The sequence below is a fragment of the Xiphophorus maculatus genome, chromosome 16, assembly GCF_002775205.1.
Source record: "Xiphophorus maculatus strain JP 163 A chromosome 16, X_maculatus-5.0-male, whole genome shotgun sequence".
In the NCBI taxonomy this organism is placed as follows: domain Eukaryota; kingdom Metazoa; phylum Chordata; class Actinopteri; order Cyprinodontiformes; family Poeciliidae; genus Xiphophorus; species Xiphophorus maculatus.
The window spans coordinates 9526524-9553193 of NC_036458.1; the positions used below are offsets into that span (position 1 = coordinate 9526524).

The following is a 26670-nucleotide window of genomic DNA, read 5'->3' on the forward strand; positions in this document are numbered from 1 at the left end:
CAACTGACAAAGTGTTTTTGTCGGCTTCAAATGAGTTCTAGTCTTAGAAGCTCTTTCTATCTTCACTGGCAAGGCCACAAAAAGCATTTCTTATCTTCAGTCATTTCATTACAGACATGGCTGTTTGTTCTCACTATTCATCTTCAAATACGTCCCTTCCATCTGTCTTCTCACCGCCTTTCCTCTTGAGGACTGAAACAAAGCTAATTGAAATAAATGAACTGGGGAGCAAATCAGACTTCATTACATCGATTGTGTGGGGTTTCTGATTGCAGCTTGTTGAGTGAATGTTCCAGAGCTCATTGGTAATGAAGAACTACACCGTCGCAACAAATAGCAAGCAGTCAGATTCTGACTGACTGGACGTTTTTTGTTTTTTCCCAGACTTGCTCTGTGGTTATTTGATGATAAAAAAACAGAAAACAGAAGAAAATTATGTAGGCTTATTTGCACATCAACGTTTGAAAAATACACTTTATTGCAGGCAACAGGCTGTTGGTTAGAAAGTCCAAGGAAGAACTGTACAGTTTATAAATTTAATACAATGAACACTATACACAAGAGGGGCAGTGCTTGACAAGGAGAGGAGGGGGAAAACAACTGTACTGCACAAACACCATCAAACAAACATAACAGCAGGATGGAATAGTATAGTTACACATGCTGTTTAAGCACTCTACTGTTTGAGTCAGAGGAGGTAGTTAAGAACTGAGAAATTTCACTTGCTTGAGATAAAATTGGCTATAAAAATGTAAGTTACAGGCATACTGTATGTCATTTCTACATTATCTCACTGCTCCGTTTGCCAATCCAAAGAACAATATTTAATCCAGAATGTAGAAACAGAGTCTTTGAATCACAGTGGCTCTTAAGATGCAAATATACTAGAGTTTGAAGATGTAAAAAATGAGACTTTGATCAACCATTTAATTTTTTCCACATATGCTGTAACATGTATCCTGTACAATTACAAAGGGGAAAAATATAAGAAAGAATGTAAAATGGAAAAGCTGTGCTAACCTTATTCCACACTATTAAGCGAATACTCAACTGAGCATTTGATTCAATTTCAGGAGTCAGTCTTCGTGAGTTAACACCTGTTATCAATTACAGCGAGTCTGACAAAAATGAGAAACAGATAAAATGTTTGGAAAAGATTTTGTTTGCATTTGATTACCATATTTTAATCCTTAAGTTAAAACTATAGTTTGTAAACAAGTTTCAAAGGATCAAAATGATGTTATTGTAAATGGTATCAATAAGGAGAAGCATGTAAAAAAATGCATTAACTATAATATTGCACAGTGACGGAAGTTAAAAAAATGAGAAAATATGGGTTGTGTTTTAGAAGAAACAAAATTTCTTACTCCTCCAGATAAATATGATTGAAGACAGTCTTTTCTTTGAAACGAATGAAAGCAAAATTATGATTTGATGAAAACAATCTGATAGAAAGTATGATAACTTGTTGTCTTTAGATAAATCTGAGTATTTTGCTAGAGTGGTTGGTTTTTGCTAGATAGTTGAGAAAGAAGGGATATGTCATTTATTGGCATCACAGCGAATGATGCCAAAAATTCACTGGCGTCACTCGCTGTGATGCCAAGTGGGTTACAATCTGTCAGCTTAATAACACAATTGCCTTTGTCCCATTTTAAAAAATAGGACTTAGGCAATTATGCTATTAGGATGATGAATTGTAACGGACAATTGTAGCCCATTGTCCGTTACAATTGTCCATTGTAGCAGACAATGGGTTACATCCATTGTCTGTAACCCCTTACAGAGTGGTGGGGAGTTGGTGTGAGAGGAAGCTGGAGAATCCATGCTTCCAGTTTAGACTATGCAAACTCCAAGCAGAAAAACCCCAGGCTTCAAACCCAGGACATTCTTGCTGCCATGTAACTGTGCTTCCATCTGCATTAATATGCACCTCAGCATATATCCAAATGATAAAGAAAAGAATGACCGTCATATGGAGAAAATGAAGCTGGGGGTGTTCTCACCAGAGTCTATAGAAATTTTTTAGCATAAATATGTGGGGTGACCTAAAGAGTGCTGTATACAAGTGATGTTTTCCCTTTCCTTACCTACACCTGCATATTTTGGGCCTATGGCAGGAAGCCAGAGTGCATGGAGGGAACCCACACACGCATTACAAGAATATGCAAACTCCGTTCAGAAAGGCCAGCAGTTTTTCTGCTGCAAGGCAACAGTGCAAACAGCTTTTCCATCGCTTATACAACCAGGTGCACTTTATATTTTCCCCTTCAAATGGATTTGATTGTTTTTAAAATTCATAGTACAGGATAAATGTTACAATAGAAGAAAGTAGTTCATTTATAACAGTCTCATTTCTGACATCAAAAAACTTGGTATTTCAAGACAAATGTCAAATCTTTGAGAGCCATTGTCCATTATCTTTACAGTGACAATTAAAATGTGATAGTTTCCAAATCAGATCATGTTTTTATACTCTCTAAGTTTTAGTTTAAAGAGATTGTTGTTTAAAGATACTAGGTTTTGCTCTGAAAATCCCTGGAATATCAAAAATTGCCTTACGAGTGGATTTTCCCCTTAAGAGCAATCGACCATGTTGCTCCGAACTCTTCAGTATCTTTTCGTTGGCTATGTGAAAATGACACAATCAGCCAGAAGATGTGCAAATAAAACGGAAATCCGTAGTCCCAGCCCTGTTTGAGTGTCTTGTGCTGCTGAAGGAACAATAACCTCTCATTCTCCAGTCCTATAATCATGCCCACAGAGGCGCACAAACATCATTACACAAAAATAACAGAATTATCTGTAGCACCACAGAAGAGCAAATTGTGCCTGAATAACTATGATGTCTGTCCAAAATTCAGCATGTGAACAAGGAAAAGAAAGAAAAAAAAACTGAGTTAGGCAATGGCAAACAGGTTATGTCAGCAAAAGATGTATGAAATGTTTCTTGGTGTATAGCTTTCCAGTTTAGACTAGAGAACATTACAAGCAACATACTTTTAGTTTGTCTGTTAATGTATTTTCATCCTAAGTGATTATTTATCTCTGCTAAGTGAATGTTGCTCTGATACAAACAAAACTCTGGTCGGCAGAAACACGACAGACTCAAAACCCCTATTAGGAAGGCTATGGAGGGAAGCATTTCATAAAGGAAAACAGCCTTATTCGGTCAAGTAAGTGTTGGGTTCAATAGCTCACTGCACCTAATGAATACACAACATGGTAATTCACTGAGCAAACTGCAGTTAAAGGGTAAAAAGGACAATTTATCATCTCTGCAAATAGAAATGTAATTACATGCTGGTGTGGAATTAATATGCTCTGCTGTTTCACAACTGCTTTGCAATTGTCATTATTGAGAAATGCAAACATGCAGATGAGTATTGCAATTCAGATTTAATCAGTCTTGGATTTTGCAGGAAGCTAGCAGGCGGGTAGATCATTTATCTGAAACATCCAAACTAACTGTCCTATGCTGCTGTAAAAAATATAGACCTTTACTGCACACATCTTTGTTGTTTATGACTGCTACTGCTTCTGTTTTGTGCAGCAGAGTAACCCTTCTAAATCCAGAGAGTCATTTATAGCCCACAAGAAAAGATATTAAATATTTTTAAATGCTATAATTCCCTTTTGTCCTCACTGCTGCATATTTTTTTTCTTGCTATTTTTCTTATTGTTAGAAATTCACAAAAATATTACAAAAAATGCTGACGAGTCTTAAATAATATACCAGAATCCCACAATGAAAAACTTGACGCTGTGTGGCCAGCCCAGTTTTTTTTTTTTTTTAACTCATACTGTGAAGGTCTTCTGTGTTTGTGGCTGTCGATGGGTTTAGCCGTTGAAGCAGACTTGTCCAACTTGGAATCCAAACTTCTGGCTGTTGCTGCCAAAGTCTGCTGGAGCAACATCTATAACGGGGAGCAGCTCTGCTGAGGGGGAGACAATCTCTAAAATAGTCCTTTCCTGGCCTTTGCGAGACTGGAGAAGAAAAATGGAAATCATTATTGGCATCCGCTTGGGTTAATTTCACCAGTCCCACCCCCCCTTTAGCTTGAATCACTAATTAGGTTAGGGATTTGATGGTTACAAATGTATTCAATCCAGCTGACAACAGCAACACTGTCGACATGCACATTACTCTAATTAATGCTAATTCCACTTTGTGCAGCCTGTCTTTTCCTCCGACATGTGCCAGCACTGACCTGGCATCCATCGTGCACTGTTGCAATGAAGGGGCTCTTGGCTTGTGTCAGCTCCTCGCCGTTGCTTCCCCGGAAGCGGAGAGCATGCTGGTAGGAGCGGGAGGCGCTGTCAAACCAGCCAGCTGAATTCTGACAGGTATAGGTGAAGCTCTGCCTGGCTGTGGCACTTAGCAGCTTAAGGAAGGTCAGCTGAACTACATGCACGGGGTTCCCATCGTTGTCAATGTAGGAAAACTGGATGGCACACAGACACAACCATTAGTGTGCTAAGCTTTAGGACAAATGAAAAGTATGCTTGATTCATTTTAATAATAAAGCAGTACAAACAAACAAAAAACAGCTTTTCCCTCAAAAATTAGATCAAAAAAACCTCCAAGCAGCTGCTCATGAGAAGCCATGAATGCTCGTCAATGGGAAACAGCTGTACTGCGCATTCGTCTGAATTATTCTCACAGCTTAAATCAAATGCTGCCAAAATACAACTGTTTCTAAAAGGACTTGAAATTGTCAGGAGTTTCATGAAAGTAGCTTACATTTAAAAAAAAAAAAGACTTTGCTTTTAAGGTTAGAGTTAAAGTAAGGTGAATGTTTATCACTGAACAAACGAAAATACTATGGTACTTTTAATTTAACATTTTGTAGCAATCACTGTCCACTAGCGATCTCTGCCCTTCATAATGAGGGCATAATGAATTTATTATGCATTTATTATGCATTGGGATCTGGCACGCTTGCTAATTACAGAATTAGCCGATTTTTTTTTTTTATTGCAATCCAAGCAATTCTTTCCAATATTAATATTGTGTGCACTTACACTGGCATGAATAAATTCCTGATATAATGCGCTGCTTTACTCTTGGAACACTAACATATCTATCAATATTAGTTTATATATTTGCAAAACAAACAGCAAAAACGATTTTACCTAATTAAAGGCAACCATTTTAAATGAATTCTTTTTCAAAGTAAAATGAAGAAATGACAATGAGCAGTAAATTAGTCTTCATAGGCCTTCACAATCATTTTTATGCACAGATATCAATTAAAAAGCCTCAGCCTTGATAACCTGAAAACACTGTGTTTTTCTTTTAATGCCACGTTTATTCAAAATTGATTACCGATTGATTTTGTTTGTGTAGTTATTTTACCTGTTTTCCTCTCCTGTATTGGCTAAACCAACTTCCTGGTTTCTCCTTGTTCCATGAGGATAATTTAACCTGGGTACAGAGAGATTTATTGAAGTTTTAGGATCAAGTGATACATTTTTTTGTGTGTGTGATGTTACATCAGTGTAACATCACAAAAGCCTGGCTTTGAAAAAGACTGAAGGTTCACCATAGCAATCTTTTTGTCGGGGTGGAGGCAGGTCTCTCCAAAGGCTGTAAAGTTACAGAAGACCTTAATAGAGTCCCGGTGACAGCCCTGATTAGGATCTATCCAGTACTCCCCTAAAAAGGCAAATTTGGAGACAATCACAAACAAAAAACATTACATTTTTGAAGAAACGCTGTTCTTCACATTCGTGTCAGATAAGACCATTTATATTCTAACCGTCTTTGTAGTTCGATTGAACCATCATGAGCTCTTTGCAGGTCCTGGCAGGGCTTTCAAATGTCCCCAGAGGTTTTCTCATGAGTTCCACATCATTCTTCATGGAAGAGAGGGTAGCAAAGACCTCTTCCATTCCCTCTACATCTTCCAGAGGCTGATCTCCCTGGAAGAATTCCTCCGTGTTGAAACGGACATCCTCCCCTGTCAACGGGGGTGCTCCTCCTGCCTCATCTGAGTGCCTTCGTCTTTTCCTTCTCCCTTCGTGAATTGGCAGTGGTTGAACAAATGTTGCAGGGGGTCCCTGATGGTTGGAAAAAATGGTTTAAAAAAAAGTAGTGAAAGAGAATGAAAAAGGATGAAATCAGCAAACCATGGAGTGGATCATCCAAAGTACTCACTGGGGGTCCTGGAGGACCAGCAGGCCCTCGATCTCCTCTGGGACCAACAAAGCCCTGGAATAAAGACAACAAGAGACTGGGTTGACTCACTTCACCCCGGGAATCTCTCACACCTTTTGTCTAAATCCTGAATTTATCCGGGCAGATACTGTATGGCTGCTGCTTATAGGATTTTCCAGCTGTGTGCATCAGTACTCAGTGGTCAAAGCCGTGACACACTCACTGTCAGAATACAGGTTTCTTTTTTGTCAACAATATCGCACACACCAGACTCAAATCCTATTAAAAAGCTCTAATAGAAAAAAAATCAAAGCTGTACAGCTTTGTGCCAAAGCTATACCGTAAACACAGAAGTGTACAGTGATTAGGAAGCATAGGACATTTAGCCCAACAAATGTACTTTGTCCTTTGTCCCCCGCACATGGACCCAGCAGCTGCTTTCCGAGAAGAGGTGCGATCACATAAATAAGACAGATTACAATACTTACCATCTCCCCCTTAGATCCCTTCTCACCAGCTGCACCCTGCGAGTTGAGAAAATGAATAACTAATCATTAAAAACAAGCACAATTAAGATTAATTCAAACTATAAAGTTTTGACATATTGAATTATTCCAGCACTGCAAAATATCAACCTGAACAGCTATTTTTTCTACCTTTTTACAGATTGTCAGAAATGTATGCAACAAAGAACCAAATCTGAGAGGTAATGTGAGTATCCTTTTTGTTAGTACGTTTAGAAGCAGAATAATTATACATTCATTTATGAAGGAGAGCAAGAACTTGTTCAAGTTAAGCCACTCACAGACAGTCCGGGTAAACCCGGGGGGCCAATTGGACCAGATGAGCCGACCACGCCCTAGAAGTAAAAACAATAATCTTTATTTGTTGGGAACTATGTTCCCCTGGTGCAACATACTGTGACAGGTTACCACTTACCCCATCTCCTTTGGACCCTTGCAAACCTTGACTTCCTGGAAGGCCCCTGTCACCTTTCTCACCAGCCTCTCCAGGAGGGCCGATTAAACCAATCAATCCTCCATGGCCCTGCAAACAGTGACAGACTTTATCATGAATATTCTCTGGGGTCTGATTAGAGTACATAGCTCCAACCATTAATAAGTATGCACTTACTTTCTCTCCTTTTCTTCCGGGGTCTCCTTTTAATCCCGGTAATCCTGGCGGACCCTAAAATTGAACGTAGAGAGTTGGCCGGTTGAAACTGTGCTGCAAATTCTGTACGGTTTTATTTAACAATGATCATCGTAATGGAAAAATCTTCTGTCTCATTTAATAATATGCTAATTCCTCTTACTATTGGTCCGGGTGGTCCAGTCTGTCCTGGTGGTCCATTTAAACCTTGTTCGCCCTTTAAAATGGCAACATGGGGGTGAACATGAGCATGGTGAGATAGAAATAGTGCAGCAATATTTTTGGCTTCTGCGGTCCATTCATACTAACCGCAGGACCTGGAATGCCTCGAAGGCCTTCTGGACCGGGCCTTCCTGGATGGCCTTGGGGTCCCACTGGCCCTGTCTTTCCAACTGGACCCAGAGTTCCTGTGGCTCCCTTGGGAGCAAAAGCAGAGAGCGAAACAACAGTAAGCGATGAAGAAAGATTATAAATGAAAAGTGGAGCTTATAGTCAGAGCTTCACATTATATTCCTTACTTTGTCTCCTTTCATGCCTTGTTTTCCCTCTTTTCCTGCTGCACCAACATGACCCTGGTGGAGATAACGAATGTGATTGGGACAGTGACTGAAAGTATTAGCTATGAATAAGCACATAACACGACTACAGACATGTATAGGCTCAATAAATTAATCTCACCCTCCGACCAGGTGGCCCAGGAGGGCCAGGCTCTCCAGAGGCTCCTGGCGGTCCCTGTATGAAACGGTAGAAATTAAAACAACAGAACCATCTACATTACGTAGTGACAGTTGAAGGGAAAACGTTCCAATATTTTCACTTTGCAACAGACTTTCCCTTGAGCTGAAATTAAGAGGAAATCTACTCCCGAAGATGGCCCTGACGGGAGGTAGCGTTTTACACGAAACTGCAGGTGGAGTTTTATGATGGGAGTATGATGTACATTTCCTGTTGTTTGAATATTTCCAGCATTCATTTCAGTCATCTCGCACTCTAAACTCATCTACAGTTCATGTGTTTTTGTAGCTTTCTTGTAACCACAACTTTATAGTTTACTGTTTACTCTTCATGACTTTAAGTGTTTTGCAAGTGCTTACGTCCAAATGCTTTCATACAATTAGCTCTAACTATTTTTATTAAATTTAATGTGGAGGCAGTAAACACTGGTTAAGACTGGTTGTTTTTAGGGATTTAAAGTGGTAATTGTTTAAGTGTTTCGCAGTGATGATGTTGAAACAGTCACAACCCCGTATGATTGTTCACCACTAAACAAACACAAGAAACAATGCATGGAGTCACATGTATTTGTAGATGTTAGTGCTTTTTTGTGATATGTTGCAGAGGCTCTAATTAAAATGTATTAATGTCACAAACGCCCTCTGACTTTAGAATGATTTTAATTCTGTTTCGTAGAGTAAACACTGTGAAATAATAACAAATTATGGCTGCAGAACAATAGATTGTAATCCCAGCTGCAGCTCTGTCTCTCCTCTTAAAAACAAGCGAATACAAAAGTCTGTGTTGGAAGTAACTTTGTACTTTCCATAAAGTCTGAAGTGTCTTTACATGAGTTGAAAAGTGTAATTGTTGCTATGGAATCAGAGAAAAAAAAAGTTTTGTGTTTGAAAATCATGGCTTTTATTTTAATGATGGGAGCCTCTCTCCCACACACTCAGTAGCACTCTAACAATAGGAGGGGTGGCCATCTCACTGTCAGCATGCATAATTTAAAGAATTGGCTCAGTTTTGGATCGCACAGAAGAAAAAAATCAGCCTGAGTAAGAAGAAATTAAGTTCCACGAGAAAAGTGTTCCATGTTACATAGCTGAAATTTACTTCTAGACTTCTTAGAGCTTTAATAGAGAAACAGTAAAAATGTTCCTAAAATGACTCCTTACTGTTTTTCCAATTTCCCCATTGTCCCCTTTAGGTCCAGGTGAACCATCAACCCCCTGAAAGACAAAAATAATAGAATTACATCAGCATCAATAATAGAATTCATAACATTATCAATAGATGAACTAAAACATCAATTCTTACATTGACTCCTGGTTCACCTGATGGGCCAGAATCTCCAGGAAATCCAAGAGGACCCTAAGAGCAAAGAAAGTTGAATCAAAAACGTCTTGACTCACGTTTAAAGACCAACTGGCTGATTTTAACAGCTGTAAGGAAATGATGCATCTGCTCACCAGGTTGCCTTTAGGTCCATCTTCTCCAGGTGTTCCTCTGGGTCCCGGAGGCCCCGCTGCACCGGAAGGACCAGCATCTCCCTTCTCGCCAGCATTTCCTTTAACGCCCTGCAAAGAAAATCATTTCCATGTTGAAAATAGTTTTGAAAAATCTAAATTAAATTAAAGTTTTAGCTTCTGAGCAATAATAAAAAAGAGAAAATAAAAGCAAAGTCACTCACTGGAGGGCCCGGCTCCCCAACCAACCCCGGGTCGCCTGCTTCCCCATCCTCACCCTGACGAAGAAAGAGCATTTAACTACAAAACACAGCTTACAGTATGTACTGTAGAAAATAGAACACAGGGGTTTGCTGACCTTCTCTCCAACAAGACCTGGTTGACCGACTCCTCCAGGCAAACCAGGTGGGCCCTGCGTGTCATGAAAAAGGAAAGCTTGAACTAAAACAAGGTCGGGTTTTAAATATTCATTTGATTTCTGAAAATGTGATTCCGCTGTATTTTTTTCTTTGCTTGTCAGCATCTTTGCTCTCACAATGCAGAAACTGGAACAGAAAAACAAAGACAACACACAAAGAAAGTAAAGAAAGGCAGTTGCTGCTTTAGCATTTTCTGCGAATAATGTTTAAATCATAAAAGCTTCTAGGCACCTTCTTTTCTTCATGTTTTTTTTTTTTTTTTTAGTTTGGTTTTTGTTTCTGCATGTACATGCATGACCGAGTGAAGTTTCTGTCAGGCAGAGGCAACCATGCAGAGCCACTGAACCCCTGCTGCCACCAGCTTTTCTTAAATCTGTCTCTTATCTCATTCTTTCCTATCTTTTCTGTATCAATCTATTTATAGATTGAACTATCTCTGGAGTGCTGCATGTCCATGTTCCTTGTGATAAAGCACTAGCATGAGTCTCACAGCTCTCTGCAGCTGACTGCTAAATAATTGAGCAATATAAGAGACTGCAGAGGGACAGCCTTTACTAGAGGTAAATATAACTGCCTCTCCAGGATAATAGCCTAATGCCTCTTAATGATTCATGGAGGCGTAAATATAACTATCACAGAGATAACATTCTAATACTTTTTAATCATTAAACTTTCAAAGGCCATGGAAAGCATGTCTAAAGACGTGCTTAGAAGACATGAAAAGATGAAAATAAGCGCAACTGCATTGACATTATGATAATACAGCCTTTTGAACGAGGCCATTGTTTAAGAAAACAGGCTCTCAAAACCAATTTCCATAAGGTTTCTAACACAAAAAATGTAAAAATACTGTGCCATCTTTTAACATTTTTACACAGCTAATTAAAAAGGACAAGTTCATATTTTCAAATCCCACAGAGTTGTGTTTTAAACAGAATGCAAAACCCAAATATGACAAATTATGCAAAAATATGCACATTTATGTATCATGAACAGGCTAGCTTGAATATACAGTGATGTTGATTATGTTGATTGCAATATCTAATGAGACGGAGCTTTTTGTTGCATTTACTGATTCATCTAATTGAATACAAATTATCTACATATGCTCCACTTGGATGTTTTCATGAATGTTATGAAGAGAAAAAAAAAACATTTTACCAGCAAGGAAGAAAAAGCATGCTAATATGAACTAAAATAAATCCTGAGAAGAACAATATTCTTTTCAGTGCATGTTGTTTCTGTGGAATCTAGCAAATGGCCTAATTCTAACGTAGATACGTTTATAGAAATGATACCTCAGCTCCAGAGGGCCCCTGAGGGCCTCTTGGGCCATGCTGTCCTGGAGGCCCCTGTCAAGAAAGAAAGGAAACATTTTTATGTGGATCACATAAAACATTCAGCATTACAAAGTGAATGTGAGCTGGTGCCTTCTAAATTAAATAAGAGTTAGATGTCAGCCATCGCTAGATTGCTTATGCAATGGCCCCAGTATCTCTGATTATTATTGTACTGACATGATGAAGACGTCCAGACAGGTCATTACCCTCAAAATGACAAAAGCTCCGACTTTTTCCCATTTCGCCTCCCACTGCCTCTCTCTTATTCTCACTTATTAATAAGAAACCTCTCGCCCGCAATATGCTCGAGCATATTCTCTCAGCCAGGGAGAGCATGTGATTTGACTTGTCTGTGCAGCTTAAGAGAGCACCAAGCAATTAATCTTAACAGTCCTTGGCTTCGGTTTTAGTTGAGTTGATGTTGAGCTGTGCTCTGAATCACTCTCAAGTCTTAGAGGGAACCTTGTGTTGTAAAGACTCTGAAACAGAGAGACAGACAATCTGCCCAGGGAGAGACCATGTGGGACTGAAGGAAACACATATCCTTCTGGCACAGAAACATTTCAGCGTTAGGGGGAGAACTCTGTGATCCGCAACAGTGACACATGAATAAAACTTTCCCACTGAGTCCTCAGCATCTCCCCTCTCCTCCATCTCTCTCTCTCTCTCTTGTTTTGGTTCCATTTTAATGCATTCCCTCCCTAATCTGACTGCGGAGAAGGCAAGCTATAGAGAATCTTGTTGAGCGTGTGTTCATGGCTGACAGCGTTGCAAGATGACTGTCACAAAGGAGGATGCTCATTAGACGGGCAAGGCTGAGGCTAATCTGATTAGCAGCTGTCACACTGTCTTCCTGCTCACAATGAGCGCCCCGCCTCTTCCTTCCACTCCAATGCTTCTTTCTGTCACTACTTTTCTCTTTTATGCTTTTCCTTTTGCACGCTGAGCCACCATGTTCACTCTTTTGGCTCATCTTTTTTCCACATGACGTAGTGGACTTTTGCTGTTGAAAACACTGATTCAAACTGTAAATGTAAAGCTAATTCTTTCAGGTAAACCTTCATTACTATTCCGATATTTTTATAGAATATAACCAGTGCTGAGATTCGACAAAGAGATTGCAAAAGACACAAAACTAGTCAGAGAAAAACTGAGTTTTAATGACTATTGCTCTTAGTTAAGAATCATTTATTTGTTAACGGTCCTGTTGGGCAGTGATTGTGATAAATCCCTGTTCCAGTCTCTCCATTTGTCTCTGCATATGTTGGCATCCTGGTTTAGATTACAGCAATTATAACCGGAAGCTGAGGAATAATTAGCATTATTAGTTACACCTATGTTTATTTCTGTAACAGAAAAATCTAATTATCTTCTCTCACCAAGGCGTTTTCTAAAGGAGAACAGAAATTTAGATGGAAGGCTCCACATTACCAAAGCTATTGGACTGGAGAAGAAGCTCGAAGTATAAAAGCTTGAAGCAAAGAGTACACATTTCCTCCTAATTTCTGTGCAGTTGCCTCAGTTTACCAATCGAAATGTAAAGCCCAGATAAACTTATCTTTAAATATGTCTGAAAAGAGTCTCAGCACAAACTCATTCCCACAATTAGAAACCACTTGGGATTGGAGGAAGCCGATGTTAATGACAGTCATCAGAGTTTGACACCCGGCAACACAAACAGCACAGCTGTTCCTAATTAACTTAATGGCCGTAACTAATCAAAGTTTAATAAGATTAGGTGAATTGGCCAGGTACTACATGTAGTTCACACAAAGCTGAAACTGACTGCAGCACAATTATAAAAACTTGTGCTGCATGTAAGGAGGAGTGTCATGATTTGCAATGTAGTTGGAAACAAATGAAACAAGATGACCTTGGATATTCAGAAAAACCCAAAAAGGGGTGAAGCAGAGAGAAAACCATAGTGATGACTGGTATGACTGGCAATAAAATGAGAGAAGAACTGGTGAATATCTGAAAAAATACTAGCATTAGACAATAGAAATCTGACAGAAAGCTAAGCAGCAAAACTTCATCCAAAGGTAATTCCTGGATGTCTGGGAGGAAAGAAAATGTCTTGGAGTAAAAAAAAAAAATAGACAAAAATTTAAAACTGAGCAGGGGCAGTAGGAGTAGAAACAGGAGTCAGAAATCAACCAAAACAACTAAGAGTCAGTGGTGGGGAATCTAAAGGTAACAGTAGCCAATGAAGGTTCTCTGGGGAATAAAATGGAACTCATCAGGTCCAACAGAAAGATTCTGAACAGCATAGATGTGATGCAACCAAACCACAAACATAACCTAGCAAAAAACTAAGCTGACAGCTATAGAAACCCGACAACTTTGTGGCTTAGTGAGGTCATTTCTGGGTTCTTCAGGAAGGTGGTTTATGTTCATGCTGAAAACCCCATATCCTGTGGGACAGTGTTTTTAAGAAACAAAGTAAACACATTTGTGCGGTGCCTGTTTATCTCTTACTATTATGTACTCTCGTCATGAGTCCTGGCATCCCAGTATTACCAAAACTATTTCAAGCTCACTGGTGTGAAGCGAAGGGAAAACAAAGCTGAGTATTAGTATTTGAACACAGTGGAACCTCCGCATACAAATTTGATTCATTCAGGGAGGTAATTTTGTTTCTTGGAAATTTGCATGGGCACCAGTTCCCCCATTAGAAATAAACAAATGTAAAATGAGTAGCTCGGATCCCCTCTCTGACCCACTAACAAATTTGTGCATATAACAATAAATTTAACAAAGTAGAATCAGTAATCCTGTACTGTATAAAAACAGCACTAAAGACAATGTATGGTGACACCAAAGAGAAACAAATATTGAAAACAGCAAACAGATTCTGTGGGACATCCATAGGTTTGAGTTGTGGCTAAAATGGTAAGAATAGCTGACAGAAGGGGGTCATTTATTTAAGCCTGGCACACATTATATGATTTCAAAAATCATAGTGCTATTACCCGAGTATATGATATAAAATACATACATAAATTATAATAGCTTTTGTCACATGGCACAATGGAAGATGCTGGAATGTAGACCTAGTTGTTGCAGGACAATCGCATCAGACAAACATAACAGACAATTAATAACTGAGGACTAAGTTATTAGTTTAATGTTGACAGAGGATGAAGAACAGAATGAAAAGTAGGCACCAAAGAAGTGAAGAAAAATGTACAAACTCTCCAGAAAATATCTGGAACTGCTTGATATTTTTCACACGACATCTTTAGTCATTGAAGCGTCAAATCAATTGTCAATGGTGTTGTCACATTTAAGGACTGTTGATTCCAGCTCAAGGCCATAGATTTTAGGTTATTGACTGCTAAACTCACCATTGAACCAACATTCCCACTCTCTCCTTTCTCCCCTGACGGTCCTGGCATTCCCTACAAGCAAGAAAGTGAGATTAAATTTTAACTGTTAATTCACAAAGGATGTGAAGCTTTAAGCTATCTGATAATTATCTTTACCTGTAATCCAAAGGGGCCAGGTGGTCCCTTAAAGCCCCTAGATCCTTCATCCCCTTTAGGTCCATTCAGGCCCATTTGACCTCGAGGGCCTGGCTCACCATCTGTCCCCTGAAATAACCAGAAATAATTAGCACACCAGAAAAAAATGTAAAAAACACTCGCTTATGATTTAGAAGTGATTCATACAGATGGTCCTGGTTGGCCCACAGGTCCTTGAATCCCAACAGGTCCCGGAGGTCCCTGAAAACAAATTCAACCCACATTCACTGAGACATGTCTGATGTCATTTGCAGCACAGGATGAGTTATCATTGAGATTCATGGTTAAGATGTCAAGAAGTTGAAATTTAGGCTTTTTACATGGAAATTTACATGGAAATTATTCCATGGAAATTTAACTTACAGATTCTCCTTTGTCTCCTTTGCTGCCCTTTTGGCCTGGTCCACCAGTCTCACCCTGCAGATTTAAACGTATAAAACAACTCATAAATAGCTAAGCCAGAAAATCTGCATGGACTATAGAGTAGAGCTGCAGTTTAGACTTACTGTCTAATACAACTACCTTATCTCCGTCCTCCCCTGGAGGTCCAGGAGGTCCTGCAACCCCTGGCAACCCTGCAGGTCCCGACTCCCCATCGCGCCCAGCGGGCCCAATGGTTCCCTTCTCTCCCTAATGAACAGATAGGAACACAGCACACATCTAGCAATTGCACAAGTGGTACCCATTGCTCTCATATCATCGTGACATTTTGATTAATGTGTCATATCATGCAGGAAAATCACTACCAAGATTGCGTTTGCGTTTTGTCCCTCAAACTGTCTTCCCTCACTTTTCTCATAATGACACTTTCAAAACATTTTTATACCTAGTGGTAGGAGGTGAGGGTGAACTGAGAAAAAAAAACTGAAATTTTCCCAGCTCTTACTGGCATGCCTTTCTCTCCACTCGGCCCAGCAGGGCCCACACCGCCTGCTCGTCCTGGCGGGCCAATTGCTCCAGCAGGCCCAGCGGGACCCCTCTCTCCAGCAGCACCCTGAAAATAAAACGAGCTGAGATGAGCTGAAGTGAGAATGTCACATGAATCACTGTTTTATTTAATGCAGTGGCCACAATCAATGGTCACCATAGGAACAGCCTGCTGTTTTATGAGTCTTACCATTCTGTATTGCATCAACACAGGTCAGAAAATGGTATGGAAGGCAATTTCTTAAAATTAAACTTACAGTAAGCCCTGCAACACCAGGTAGACCTTCTCCACCTTTGAGACCAGCAGAGCCCTGCAAAAAAAATAAAAAATAAAAAATCACAGTCACAATCAAGCAACGAGTACCTTGTACCATTCAATGAGTTTGTGACTACTTTAGCCTTTCTATATATAGAAACCTATTTCTCTAATACTTCACCTGTAATCCAAATCAAAGAGACACATTTCTGTTAAACGTCAGAGCAGGCGAGGACATAAGATGTTTGGAAGTTTGTGTTACCATTGCACCAGGGGTCCCTCTGCTTCCTCTGAAGCCTTTCAGTCCAGGAGGGCCACTCTTTCCTGGGATTCCCGCTGGACCCGGATCTCCCTAATGCCAACACACGACCACCCCTGGGGTTAGATACATGACAAGTAGCTAGCAGACACAAGCTGTCAACAATTGCACAGAAACAGCAAGTCATATTGAGAAAGTGTGTCTGTCTTTCATGATTCAAAATACGCTTAACGCCTCGAGCTTCCCTCTGTAAAATTGTCACTTAATTAGAAGTCAGGATTAGACTGAGAGGATAAGATATTCAGACAGAGCTAAAGAGAGTCCTTGGGCTTTATCTAACCGTATTATTCATGATAGTAGGTGACCTGTCAATGTGATGAATAGCACTCACCTTGGCCCCCTCCTTTCCAGCAGTTCCTGGTAAACCATGCTCACCTGGTGGTCCTGGTGAACCTGGATGGCCTCTATCTCCAGCTGGCCCTGTCTCACCAGACTTCCCCTGAAGATAAAACGCGCTATGTAACAGCTAATTAAAATCACCTTGTTTAAACAACAGCTTACTAAAAAATCAACATCTGTGAAATGTTTTAGAGAAATCTGCTTACCTGTGGCCCAACGACCCCTGGGGGCCCAGGAGGTCCAGTCTTGCCTTGGAAGCCCTGAAGAAAAAACATAAGTTTGTTAGTCTGAACTTGAGTTAAGTTGAATCAGAGTACTTTCCAGAGTTGAAGGCATATTTTATTAGAATCAATAGAACATGTTTAATCTCAGCAGAATCTACTCAGCGCATGCACTCTTAATAACATTTTTAATCCTCTCTTTGGGGCATTTCTTTTAGATAGAAAAATGACTCACTGCTTCTCCTCTCTGACCTGGATGACCTGGTAATCCGTCCTTTCCTGGTAGACCCTGAAAACAAAGTTTTGCTGTTTTGTTTTTCTACATACTTAACTGAAATACCTTGGAATGGTTTAGGTGAAAAGTACACATAGAAAATGAGAAACGTCAAATCACATGGCAAACACTTAACCTACTTACATTGGGTCCTTTAGGTCCTGTTTCTCCGTTTTGACCCTGTGGCCCTTGAGGACCCTAAAACAAGAACACAGTTTGTCAAACTCCCTTTCCAAAAGGTTTATCAGCCTTCAGATTATTTCCAGTCAGTCTCATCCAATAAACAAATCTTCACCTGTTCTCCGGGAGATCCTGGAGGACCATCTTGTCCAGCAGATCCCTTACAGGAGGAAAGAGCAAAACATAGACAGAAACTCAGTTTAACGTCATTCGCTTAAATATTTATTTTTCTGTTTAACTCTTCTATGTGAGAACATAGACTGAGGCACCCCCTGCCAGACAGCATGTTTTCATTATGCCAGATGGCCTGTCATCTAGAAGTGAAAAGTAACAACCCGCTCCATCACGGTCGACGCATTCATCCATACTTTATGAGGCAGCCAGGTGTGTTTATGTATGTATAACTGCAAGTGCATGTTTGTGTTTATGCCACAAAGCTCACCTTTTCTCCAGGCTTTCCAGTTGGCCCCTTTGCTCCTCTTCCCCCCCGGGATCCCTTTGGAAAACAAGCATCTGTCTTATTAGTGCATGCATGTCTAGAGGTGGAAGATAAATATCTAAAGATCTGAAAACCAAACAGAGATCTGCTGGTTCAAGTCACTACCACAACTTGTAATTACCTTGTGGCACCTACTTAGACATAAACATTGTACGTATAATTAGCGTTCTTACGTTAGGACCTCTTTGACCCCCAGAACCCGGCTGACCGGCAGGACCCTGCATTGTAATGGTCAACAAATATTTATCACTTACATGATTATTTATCACCAACATGGAGCTGCATGCGATGTGATATCGACTAAAGTGTTAGGGTAATATTTACCCTTCTTCCTTTTTCTCCGAGGGATCCGGTCACACCAGGGAAGCCAAGTGATCCCTGAAGACACAAGTGAAAGTTAATCAGCCTTAGCGCTCCATTTATCATACGTCATCCCCAATGTCTCATTAACTTATAATTAACCACTGTATCAAATTAAAGCAAATCTAATCCATGAGCCCAACACAGCCTTAAATACATCATTCATCAACATGTAATGAATAGATGTCACTAATGAACTATAAATAAAATAGTCTTTCTGAATATGCCATTTATCATACTTTATTTTTAATAAGACAGGAAACAGTCTAGCAAAGGCACATATCTATAGCAGCCTAAAGCTCTGATAGAGGGACGTGAGAGTGCATTGACTGATGGTAATAGCTCCTTAATGTAAAATCACCTTAGGACCTTGTCGTCCGGGGTAACCTGGCAGACCAGGCACCCCGAGTTTACCCTGGAAAGAGAGAAAGACATGAGATAAACATGAGGACTGAAAAAAAGGGTTGTTCAGCACTTTTCTTACAGCAAAGGACAACAAAGAAAGCACCCTCCAATCTAAAGATTTATAAGGGATGTCAGAAGAAGAAAATAATTTCCTGTTTTTTGCAGTGCCATAATCTCACATTGGACATTTTAAAAAAATAACGTATGGAATAAACATATTTTTGACAAAATCTCAAAACGACACCTTTTAACACCTCTAACCCTGAACACACCAGATACATTGTGGAATCCAATCAGATGGAAAATAGGGTCAGATGGCATACGCAGCAATTAGAACAGAGTAGCAGAGCGGTCACGATTCACTGCGTCTCCGACTGTCTGACCGAGATGAACCAGAGGTGTATTTTGTTTGGAGCTATGCCGCAATGGGAATGTCATAAGTGAGACAGGAAGTGGCAAAGTAAAACACATCCGCTTTGGGGAAAACGTAAACTAAAATATTTTCCTCATAAAAAAAAGTAGAATCTCAGAAGTACAAAAAAAAGAGAGAGTGAAACAGCAATCAACTACAGCTTTCTGTTTACTGCTGGGCCAGATTCTGTTTACACTGGTAGGATTTCTGGTATTTACTGTTGCACGAATACTGTCTGGTGGTGCATTGACAGACTGTCGAGCAGGAGCCTGCATTGTAATGCCTGCATGTCAGGCAGGAGATCAGAAAACATCATGATCCGATTTTTCTAATTGGACCATGAAAAATCGGACACCGGCAGTATCTTTGGCCTTACACTGCTTGCGTTTCTACTCTGCTCCGGTCTGCTGTACACTGCAGAAGTGCTCTGAGAAGCATAAGTGGAAAATGTAAAAAACAGAAAATGACTGGTCACTAATGTGTGACAAACACTGGGCAAGGATGGAGAAATTCTCCAGCTGGTGTCTTGAAAGAGAGAGAAATGTGGATCTCATCGGCTTAGATGCGATAAGAACTATCAGGAAAAATAAACTGAATAGTACTATAAAGAGAAGGAATGTGAAAAGAAGATAATAATGGGCCCAGAATCCAGCCTTGTTGAACTTCACAGTTCAGGGAAGTGGTGTCTAAAGAGCAGTGCATAACAATCGGTCTAGCAGAAACGTAAAAAGGAATAACAACAATAAACACATACCTTCTCCCCTGCTACGCCAGGGGTTCCCACATCTCCCACAAGTCCAGACTGACCTTTAGGTCCTTCAGGTCCATCTTCTCCACGAGGACCAAGAGCACCACTATCCCCCTAAAGTCCAAATATGTGAGGAACAATGAGGGATAATTCTTTTTTTCTCTGCAAGTAGTTGCAATTAGATGGGATTCTCACCCTGTCTCCTTTAATACCCATGTCACCCTTTGCTCCTGGAAAGCCATCTTCTCCCTAACATTCATCAAGGAGATGTGACAAGTAGTGACAGCTTTTACATCATCTTATTGCAATACAGTTTGAGAAGTTGGTCACAATTTACAGTCTAAAAACATGGCAGAAAAAATAAATTGAATTTTCTCACTTTTTCTCCCTTGCTCCCCTTTAGACCTCTAACCCCATCTGCTCCCTGTGAAAAACAACAACAAGAGATGTAATTATAACATGACAAGAATCACAATCAAATTCTGAAGAATATACATATTATCGACCTAATTTTGGATCTCGGTTTAATTTTTATTTGAATAATATACTCAGTCTAAAACATTTACTTATTAACAATTAATCTGTTGACTTTCTCTTGAAGTGACACTTGGTTGCTTTTTTAATCTCAATTATCTCTCATATTTATTTATCACAACCATTCTACAGCAAAGTACAGCCAGCCCTAAAGACAGTTGAGCCAAACTGCAGTTTACAATTCACAAACTCAAACACTAAGAAGAAATAAATTTTATTTGCTCAAAATAGACTCCTGACATCTCAGCCCTGCTTGTTTTTCCTAAACATCCAGTGCTCTCCACTCTGTTGATGGAGCTCCCTTGAGAACTGAGGACCTCTTCCTCCACCAGTCACCTGTCACTTATTGACACTAACAGCTTGTTCATCAATGGCAGCCATGTGGACAGAAGAAATAGCAGAGGGAATAAATATATAAGTGAACATCAGAGATTATGGACAATTTATGCCTTACCTTAACTCCACGGCTGCCTGGGTATCCAACAGGTCCCTGGGAGCCAGGTAAACCCTACATACAAAAAAAAATCCATTTTCTTTTCATTTTTTTTTTTGAATAAAAAATGAAATGCTGTTTTAATGTCACCATGTTCCATCTTTTAGGGTCAGAAAAATTGCAAATGTTTCTGAGTGCACAGCACTGCCTCTAATGGGCTAATACTTTAATAAAGATGATGACATTACTGGAACAGAGTGGTTGTAATGACAAGCCACATTGTGACTGAATGCACTGTTACAGCAGACCGGAAAAAATGAATGATTTGCTAGCTTTAAAATCTCCCTATAACACCACGGCAGATGAGCCTCAGACATGCAGTTACCCACTTGGAGGCCTTTTTCTCCTGGGGGTCCTTCTCTTCCCGGGTGACCCTAAAGCAGAGAGATGGATTTTACTTTGTATGATCACTGCTAGTGATGCATCATTTCATATCGCCTCATAACAGAATTTTGTGAATGTAACTAACAAATGAGAAGGTGTCACTGAAAGTAAAAAAATCATTATGAAGTATCATTCTGTCACAAAGCTCTGCAGGAACAATGGAAAGGGCAATATGTGGTGCTCATACAAATGTGTTTGACTGCAACGGAAAATTAATTCCTTGCTATGAGGAAAGCCTCCCTGCAAGAAGATCTGTATTTGTTTCAAATGTCATATTGCGCTGGATCAGCTTACGACATTTGCTACCTAGCATACAGTGCATGTACTGTATCTTATATGACCATGTTGCAATATATAGAGCATGCTAAATTGTATAGCTCTACTAAAAATATGATAATAAAATTAGCTTTAAATTGCAATCTTTACCCTTGAGACTTGGGTTTCATGAATGCTTTGTGTCGTACTTTGAGAAAATATTTGGCTGAAATTATCATTTACAAACTACTTTTGGCACTTACCTGCATTACTATGGGACAGAGAAATCTGTAAAGGGCCAAGCACTTTCTCACATCTCTATATGTACCTTCATATATTTGTTTCCCAGTGCTTACTTACAGGAGGACCATCAACGCCTGGTAGGCCCCGTATGCCCTCTTTACCCTGGGGACCCTGCAACAAACATGGACAGTAAAGAATTCTAAACCAGTTGAGATATACTTAAGGGACCAATTTACCACTGGACAGGTTGCATATCATAGTTAAGGGTGCATTTTATTTCTTTTCCACTTCTTGCATCCTAACATAGGATTTCTTCAGTCTTAAATGTCTTTGTCTGTTTGCTGAGTATTGATTTTCTGTCTAGACCCATTTTTCTTCAGAATTATAGCTAGAAGGTGTTGGTCATACTGTCCTGCTTCCCCTGGGTGTGGAATGACAGGGGTTGAGAGGTCATAGCTTTATTTCTTAAATCAACTTGGAGGCATGTAACCTACCTTTTCTCCTGGCAATCCAATAGGACCCTGAGGGCCAGGAAACCCCTGAAAACAAGAGAAGCAAAAAACAGATTAGGTGATAGCTGATTTAAAAATGTTTAGGAGTCAAAATGTTGCTATAATGAACATTTAAGCATGTTCACTATATGAACTTAAATGTTTCATATAGTGAACATTTAAGCATATAGTGCTTAAATGTTCACTATATAATTGTGTGTTTGTAGGGTATCTGAGTAAACAATGGTGGTGAAAATGTGAACATATGAAAAGGTAAATAAGTTTCTAATTTGCTTAACTTAGATCATTAACTGGCATTAAGGACAAACAACCTCTCAACTTCCAGAGAAGAAACAGTTTTGTCAAAGCACACTTTTAAAAAACAACTCTGAATGTAATAAACTACAAAATGTTATCTATGAATTAGTTATTTTCATGCACTGTATAAAAAATATATTTTTTCCAAGAACATTTGATAAGAAACTTTTCCAGCATTACTTCATTTAGGATTGTTACAATTATTTCTATTTGCTAACTACCACATTTTTTATTCAAAATATTCATACATTCCTTTAATATCTGATGGAATTATCTTAAAGTACACGACTTGCTTCAAATGTTTTCAGTATCTTTAATGCTTTTTCACTCCTCCTTACAGAGCAAACCACTGTTGAGTCAGGTTTGCTCACACACATCTTTTCAGCCCTGAACATAAATTTCCCTGAGAGTGAGATCAGGGCTTATCCAGAACATTGACTTTACTGTCCTGACACCAATTTTCTGAATAAAAAAAAGGCAGATTGAAAGCTTTGTTCATTTTGAAGACACATTCCTGCCCAAACGTTTACATCCTGAAATTAAAACATGGTAGAAACTGATTCGATTTGCAAACTGGAATATGGCTTTTTAATGCTGTTTTTGCAGCTTATTCCACACTGAGTGGCCTTCCAGCCCATGTCACTGTAGGACTCATTACACTGTGGATAATGACTCTCTCATTAGTTTCAGCTTTGCTTTTGTTCTGTAGTTGATAACAGCATCTTACACTAAAGCATGTTCTTTGAGCCACAGAGCATGTCTTTTATGAGTAGTACAATAACACCTATGGTGTTCGTACTTGCATATGATGGCTTGAAAAGATAGACGTGACACTTTCAGGCCACAATTGTACCAAGGATGAACCAGAGTGCTATTCTCTTCTTGATATCTTGGTTTATTTCTTTTGATTTTCTCATGTCATCCCGCAAAGAAACAGTGTGTTTGAGTTGTTGACTTCAAATACATCCACAGGTACGCATCCTAACTCAAATATTGTAAATTAGCTTATAAGGTATATGGCATCATTGTGAGGGCTTTCCCCAATAGTTTAAAGGCATACAGATAATGTAGGAAAACTTTAAAGTTTGGGCAAAGTAATACAAAGAAATCCTTTTGAAATTAATCAAATTAAAAAAGAAGCTCATCCTTACTGACCTAAAACAGAAGACGTTTATTACAATCAAATAGTGAAGAAGATTTCTTGTGGCTTTTTATGCAGTCTGTGTAAACATCTGGTCTCTGCTGCATCTATTACTAGTGCTGTGATATTTCAGAGGCATTATGAAACATGAAATGATTGGATTAGGTCTGATGGAGAATGAAAGCCCTTTTGTTTGTACCTGAACTCCTGGATTTCCTTGTTGACCTGGGGGTCCTATTTCTCCAGATGGACCCTAATAACAGATAAAACAGTGGGCATATTTTGTATATAGATGTTCTTTTTTTATGACCTGTATTAATTAAAAAACATTTCTGTTTCATCAGGGAATAACACATTGACATATGTTTTTGTGTTTAACTGTTAAACAAATCTCTTACATTGTTTCACATTTAACCACAAAGAACTGACAAGTAATCTGAAGTGAAGCAGAAAGACTGACCAGGTTGCCTTTTGATCCTTGGACTCCATCAATTCCACTAATTCCCTGATAAAATAGACACATTAAAAAAAAATCAGATTTCATTTAAAGATACTGCAGTCTGCAGAAATATTATTTACTATAAAATAATTGCTGATTATGATTTCTCTTACCATTTGGCCAGGTTGCCCAGGTGGCCCCCTTGACCCAACAAGACCACGAGGACCCTGGAGAAAAAACAGCAAATATTCAGTAGCTAACCTGGAGTCATGATCTGGCTATGTAAGAGTGGAATATAAACCACAAATCAAAACTAAGGAGAGGGGCCAAATGTAAGGACAGCAAAACATTGACTATATATTTCTGTGACTGAACATGTCATTTTTGTATGTGTCTGCCATGAAGACTGAACTCGCTGGCTTGTGCTTGTGTGATCTGTTTCTTTTTTTGTGTGATCTGTTTCAGCCTCCATCTTTGTAGGCTGGCCAAGCCACCTGTTCCAAAGCCACATCTGTGATCTCCTGGGAAGTGATTGATATGGAAATATAATCATACAGGCCAGGATTTTGTCTTTTACCTTGCCGAAACACTCTCTTTGCTTGCTCGGTCTATCTCATCTCATTCACCACCGACTGCATTTCCGTCCTCTATTTGTCTCCCGCTGTTATTCTTTTTCCTATCACTCCCTGTCTCTCTTCAAAACAGACCATTCCTTCCCAATGTTTCTGCAGTTTATCAGACTCTCCCTTACATGGTACATGGCAGCTCTATTTCCTCAAGCACTGAGAGATCCATTTGGAGAGACAAAACCCTGCTGAGCTCTAACCTCACCTACTGGGAGAAAGATAGAAGCGAGTTATAACCAATTAACCAGTTTTCACAGCAGATGCACCAAACTATGGCTTCTACAAAAATAGTGTGAACTTTTGGTCTGCTGGAAGGCTGTCAGTTTCCTGGATTGTTCACAGAAAGCAGTGAGAATCTTGATGACAGATGCTAAATGTAAGACGGAGTGCGGGGCAAATCAAATGGATTTCTTTTGATAGCTACGGCCTTTACAGTGGAAAAGTGGGGAAGTTATTCTTATTTTTTTCTTATTTTTGTTTTAGTCCTTGATACAGTGGCCTCTCAAATGATGATTGACACCACTGATAGATTTGTATAAGAGCTATCAAATGAATTGACCTGGTGACGAAAACATGCAACTTTTCGCTTCTGTGCTGCAGTAGTCCCATTTTGGAGATTTGTTATCCTTTACCTTCCTATCATATATGATAAAAAACAGTTGTTGCCAAGTATTTTACAATAATTACTGTCTGAGTGTAGATATGAGAAACTGTAGCTATGTCACATTTATTTCACATAATTTATAACTCATAAGGTCACACATCTTAATGGTAAATTTTCTGACAGGTTCTCTTTCCAATTTTAAATAGTGTCTATGTATTAATGGAAAAAAGTTATTCAAACTAATATGGTCATATGAATGGCAAACTGAACCCCTTGTTAAATCAAAAAGTAACCACAGCTTATAAAAAGATTTTAGTTGGATGGTCCCTAACTATAACCATATGTTATGGTTAGGGAGGAGCTACTAGCATCACACAACAGAGTATATTGTTTGGGAGACAGAAAAACATCACTGCTTACAGCAAGCATGAGACATACTAATATGTTTTGTCATCAGACTGGTATAATGCCACGTTAGCCCTTTGGGTTTTACCCTGGCTCTCTAGTGAGAATCCATCTGGTGGTGGAAATGCTTTCCTTATACAGCGAACCATAAAATAATGCTCATAACCACGCTAATGAACAACGGAAACAAGGTATAAGAGCCATTATCCACAAATAGAAAAATTGGAAATGGTGATGAATCTTCCTAGGAGTAGTTGGCCAACCAAATTTACTCCAAGAGACCACCAAAGAACCCGGATCACTATCCTGATTGGGTAAAGACGATGCTTACACTTCAACAATAAGAAAGAGACCGGGCAAAAATTGCACAAATAACCTACAGTAAATAAAAAAACAAATGCCTTGATACTTTCAGATTAAAGGTACTGACAAGTCAAACTGAATGACTTGTAATTGAAGGGATCATAAATTCGGCTTCACACAGGAATAAGCTCTTGTTTTGTGCAGTTGGATTCTGCAGCAGGACAATGTTCCAAAGAACACCAACAAAGTCTACATCTAGACAGCTTAACAAAAAGAAAAAGGTTTTGAAGTGGCTTACTCAAAGTCACACAAATCAGATTGAGATGCTCAGGAGGTTTTGTCTGATTTTAAAAAATGTTTGCTGATCTAAAGTACTTTAATTCCACAAAAAAGACCTAAGAGGAAAAGCAGAGTACGTATCAAGAAGAGAACCAAAATCACATTAGGGTCTGCTGTAGTGAGCTGTCCACATGATCTGAGATAAAAAAAGATAAAAATAAACTTTTTTCTACATCTGAATACTCACTGGTTCACCTGGTTGACCTCTTGGTCCCACAGGTCCATCAGATCCCTAGAATAAAAGGGAAATAAAATCATTAAATCCAATGCAACTCTTCAGTTTAGCCTCTAGTTTGAGAGCATTTGTGTCCATGGAAGTTCATTGAAGAAATTTGCTGTGGGACAGATAACAATCTTCAAGCAAAGACTACCCG

General features: G+C 39.3%; 1 protein-coding gene across 2 annotated transcripts in view; it reads right to left on the reverse strand.

Annotated features, from left to right (window-relative positions):
* Positions 1–456: 456 nt before the first annotated feature.
* LOC102216797 (collagen alpha-1(XI) chain) overlaps positions 457–26670 on the reverse strand; it is a 52375-nt gene continuing 26161 nt past the window's right edge. For both annotated transcript variants that reach the window (XM_023348934.1, XM_023348932.1), the window contains exons 20-67: positions 26484–26528; positions 24193–24246; positions 24041–24085; positions 23780–23833; positions 22125–22169; positions 21748–21801; positions 21078–21122; positions 20710–20763; positions 20101–20145; positions 19917–19970; positions 19728–19835; positions 18518–18571; positions 18121–18174; positions 17970–18014; positions 17740–17793; positions 17413–17457; positions 17262–17315; positions 17079–17132; positions 16829–16882; positions 16615–16722; positions 16227–16316; positions 15966–16019; positions 15668–15775; positions 15304–15411; positions 15145–15198; positions 14929–14982; positions 14743–14850; positions 14605–14658; positions 11216–11269; positions 9857–9910; positions 9723–9776; positions 9502–9609; positions 9350–9403; positions 9208–9261; positions 7991–8044; positions 7831–7884; positions 7622–7729; positions 7476–7529; positions 7295–7348; positions 7100–7207; positions 6966–7019; positions 6649–6684; positions 6161–6214; positions 5763–6063; positions 5547–5659; positions 5360–5428; positions 4212–4445; positions 457–3987 (exon numbers count right to left, since the gene is read on the reverse strand). In XM_023348934.1, the coding sequence (XP_023204702.1) occupies positions 3841–3987; positions 4212–4445; positions 5360–5428; positions 5547–5659; positions 5763–6063; positions 6161–6214; positions 6649–6684; positions 6966–7019; positions 7100–7207; positions 7295–7348; positions 7476–7529; positions 7622–7729; positions 7831–7884; positions 7991–8044; positions 9208–9261; positions 9350–9403; positions 9502–9609; positions 9723–9776; positions 9857–9910; positions 11216–11269; positions 14605–14658; positions 14743–14850; positions 14929–14982; positions 15145–15198; positions 15304–15411; positions 15668–15775; positions 15966–16019; positions 16227–16316; positions 16615–16722; positions 16829–16882; positions 17079–17132; positions 17262–17315; positions 17413–17457; positions 17740–17793; positions 17970–18014; positions 18121–18174; positions 18518–18571; positions 19728–19835; positions 19917–19970; positions 20101–20145; positions 20710–20763; positions 21078–21122; positions 21748–21801; positions 22125–22169; positions 23780–23833; positions 24041–24085; positions 24193–24246; positions 26484–26528 (3573 nt within the window). In that variant the 3' untranslated portion in view covers positions 457–3840. The remainder of the gene's footprint in view (positions 3988–4211; positions 4446–5359; positions 5429–5546; positions 5660–5762; positions 6064–6160; positions 6215–6648; positions 6685–6965; positions 7020–7099; positions 7208–7294; positions 7349–7475; positions 7530–7621; positions 7730–7830; positions 7885–7990; positions 8045–9207; positions 9262–9349; positions 9404–9501; positions 9610–9722; positions 9777–9856; positions 9911–11215; positions 11270–14604; positions 14659–14742; positions 14851–14928; positions 14983–15144; positions 15199–15303; positions 15412–15667; positions 15776–15965; positions 16020–16226; positions 16317–16614; positions 16723–16828; positions 16883–17078; positions 17133–17261; positions 17316–17412; positions 17458–17739; positions 17794–17969; positions 18015–18120; positions 18175–18517; positions 18572–19727; positions 19836–19916; positions 19971–20100; positions 20146–20709; positions 20764–21077; positions 21123–21747; positions 21802–22124; positions 22170–23779; positions 23834–24040; positions 24086–24192; positions 24247–26483; positions 26529–26670) is intronic.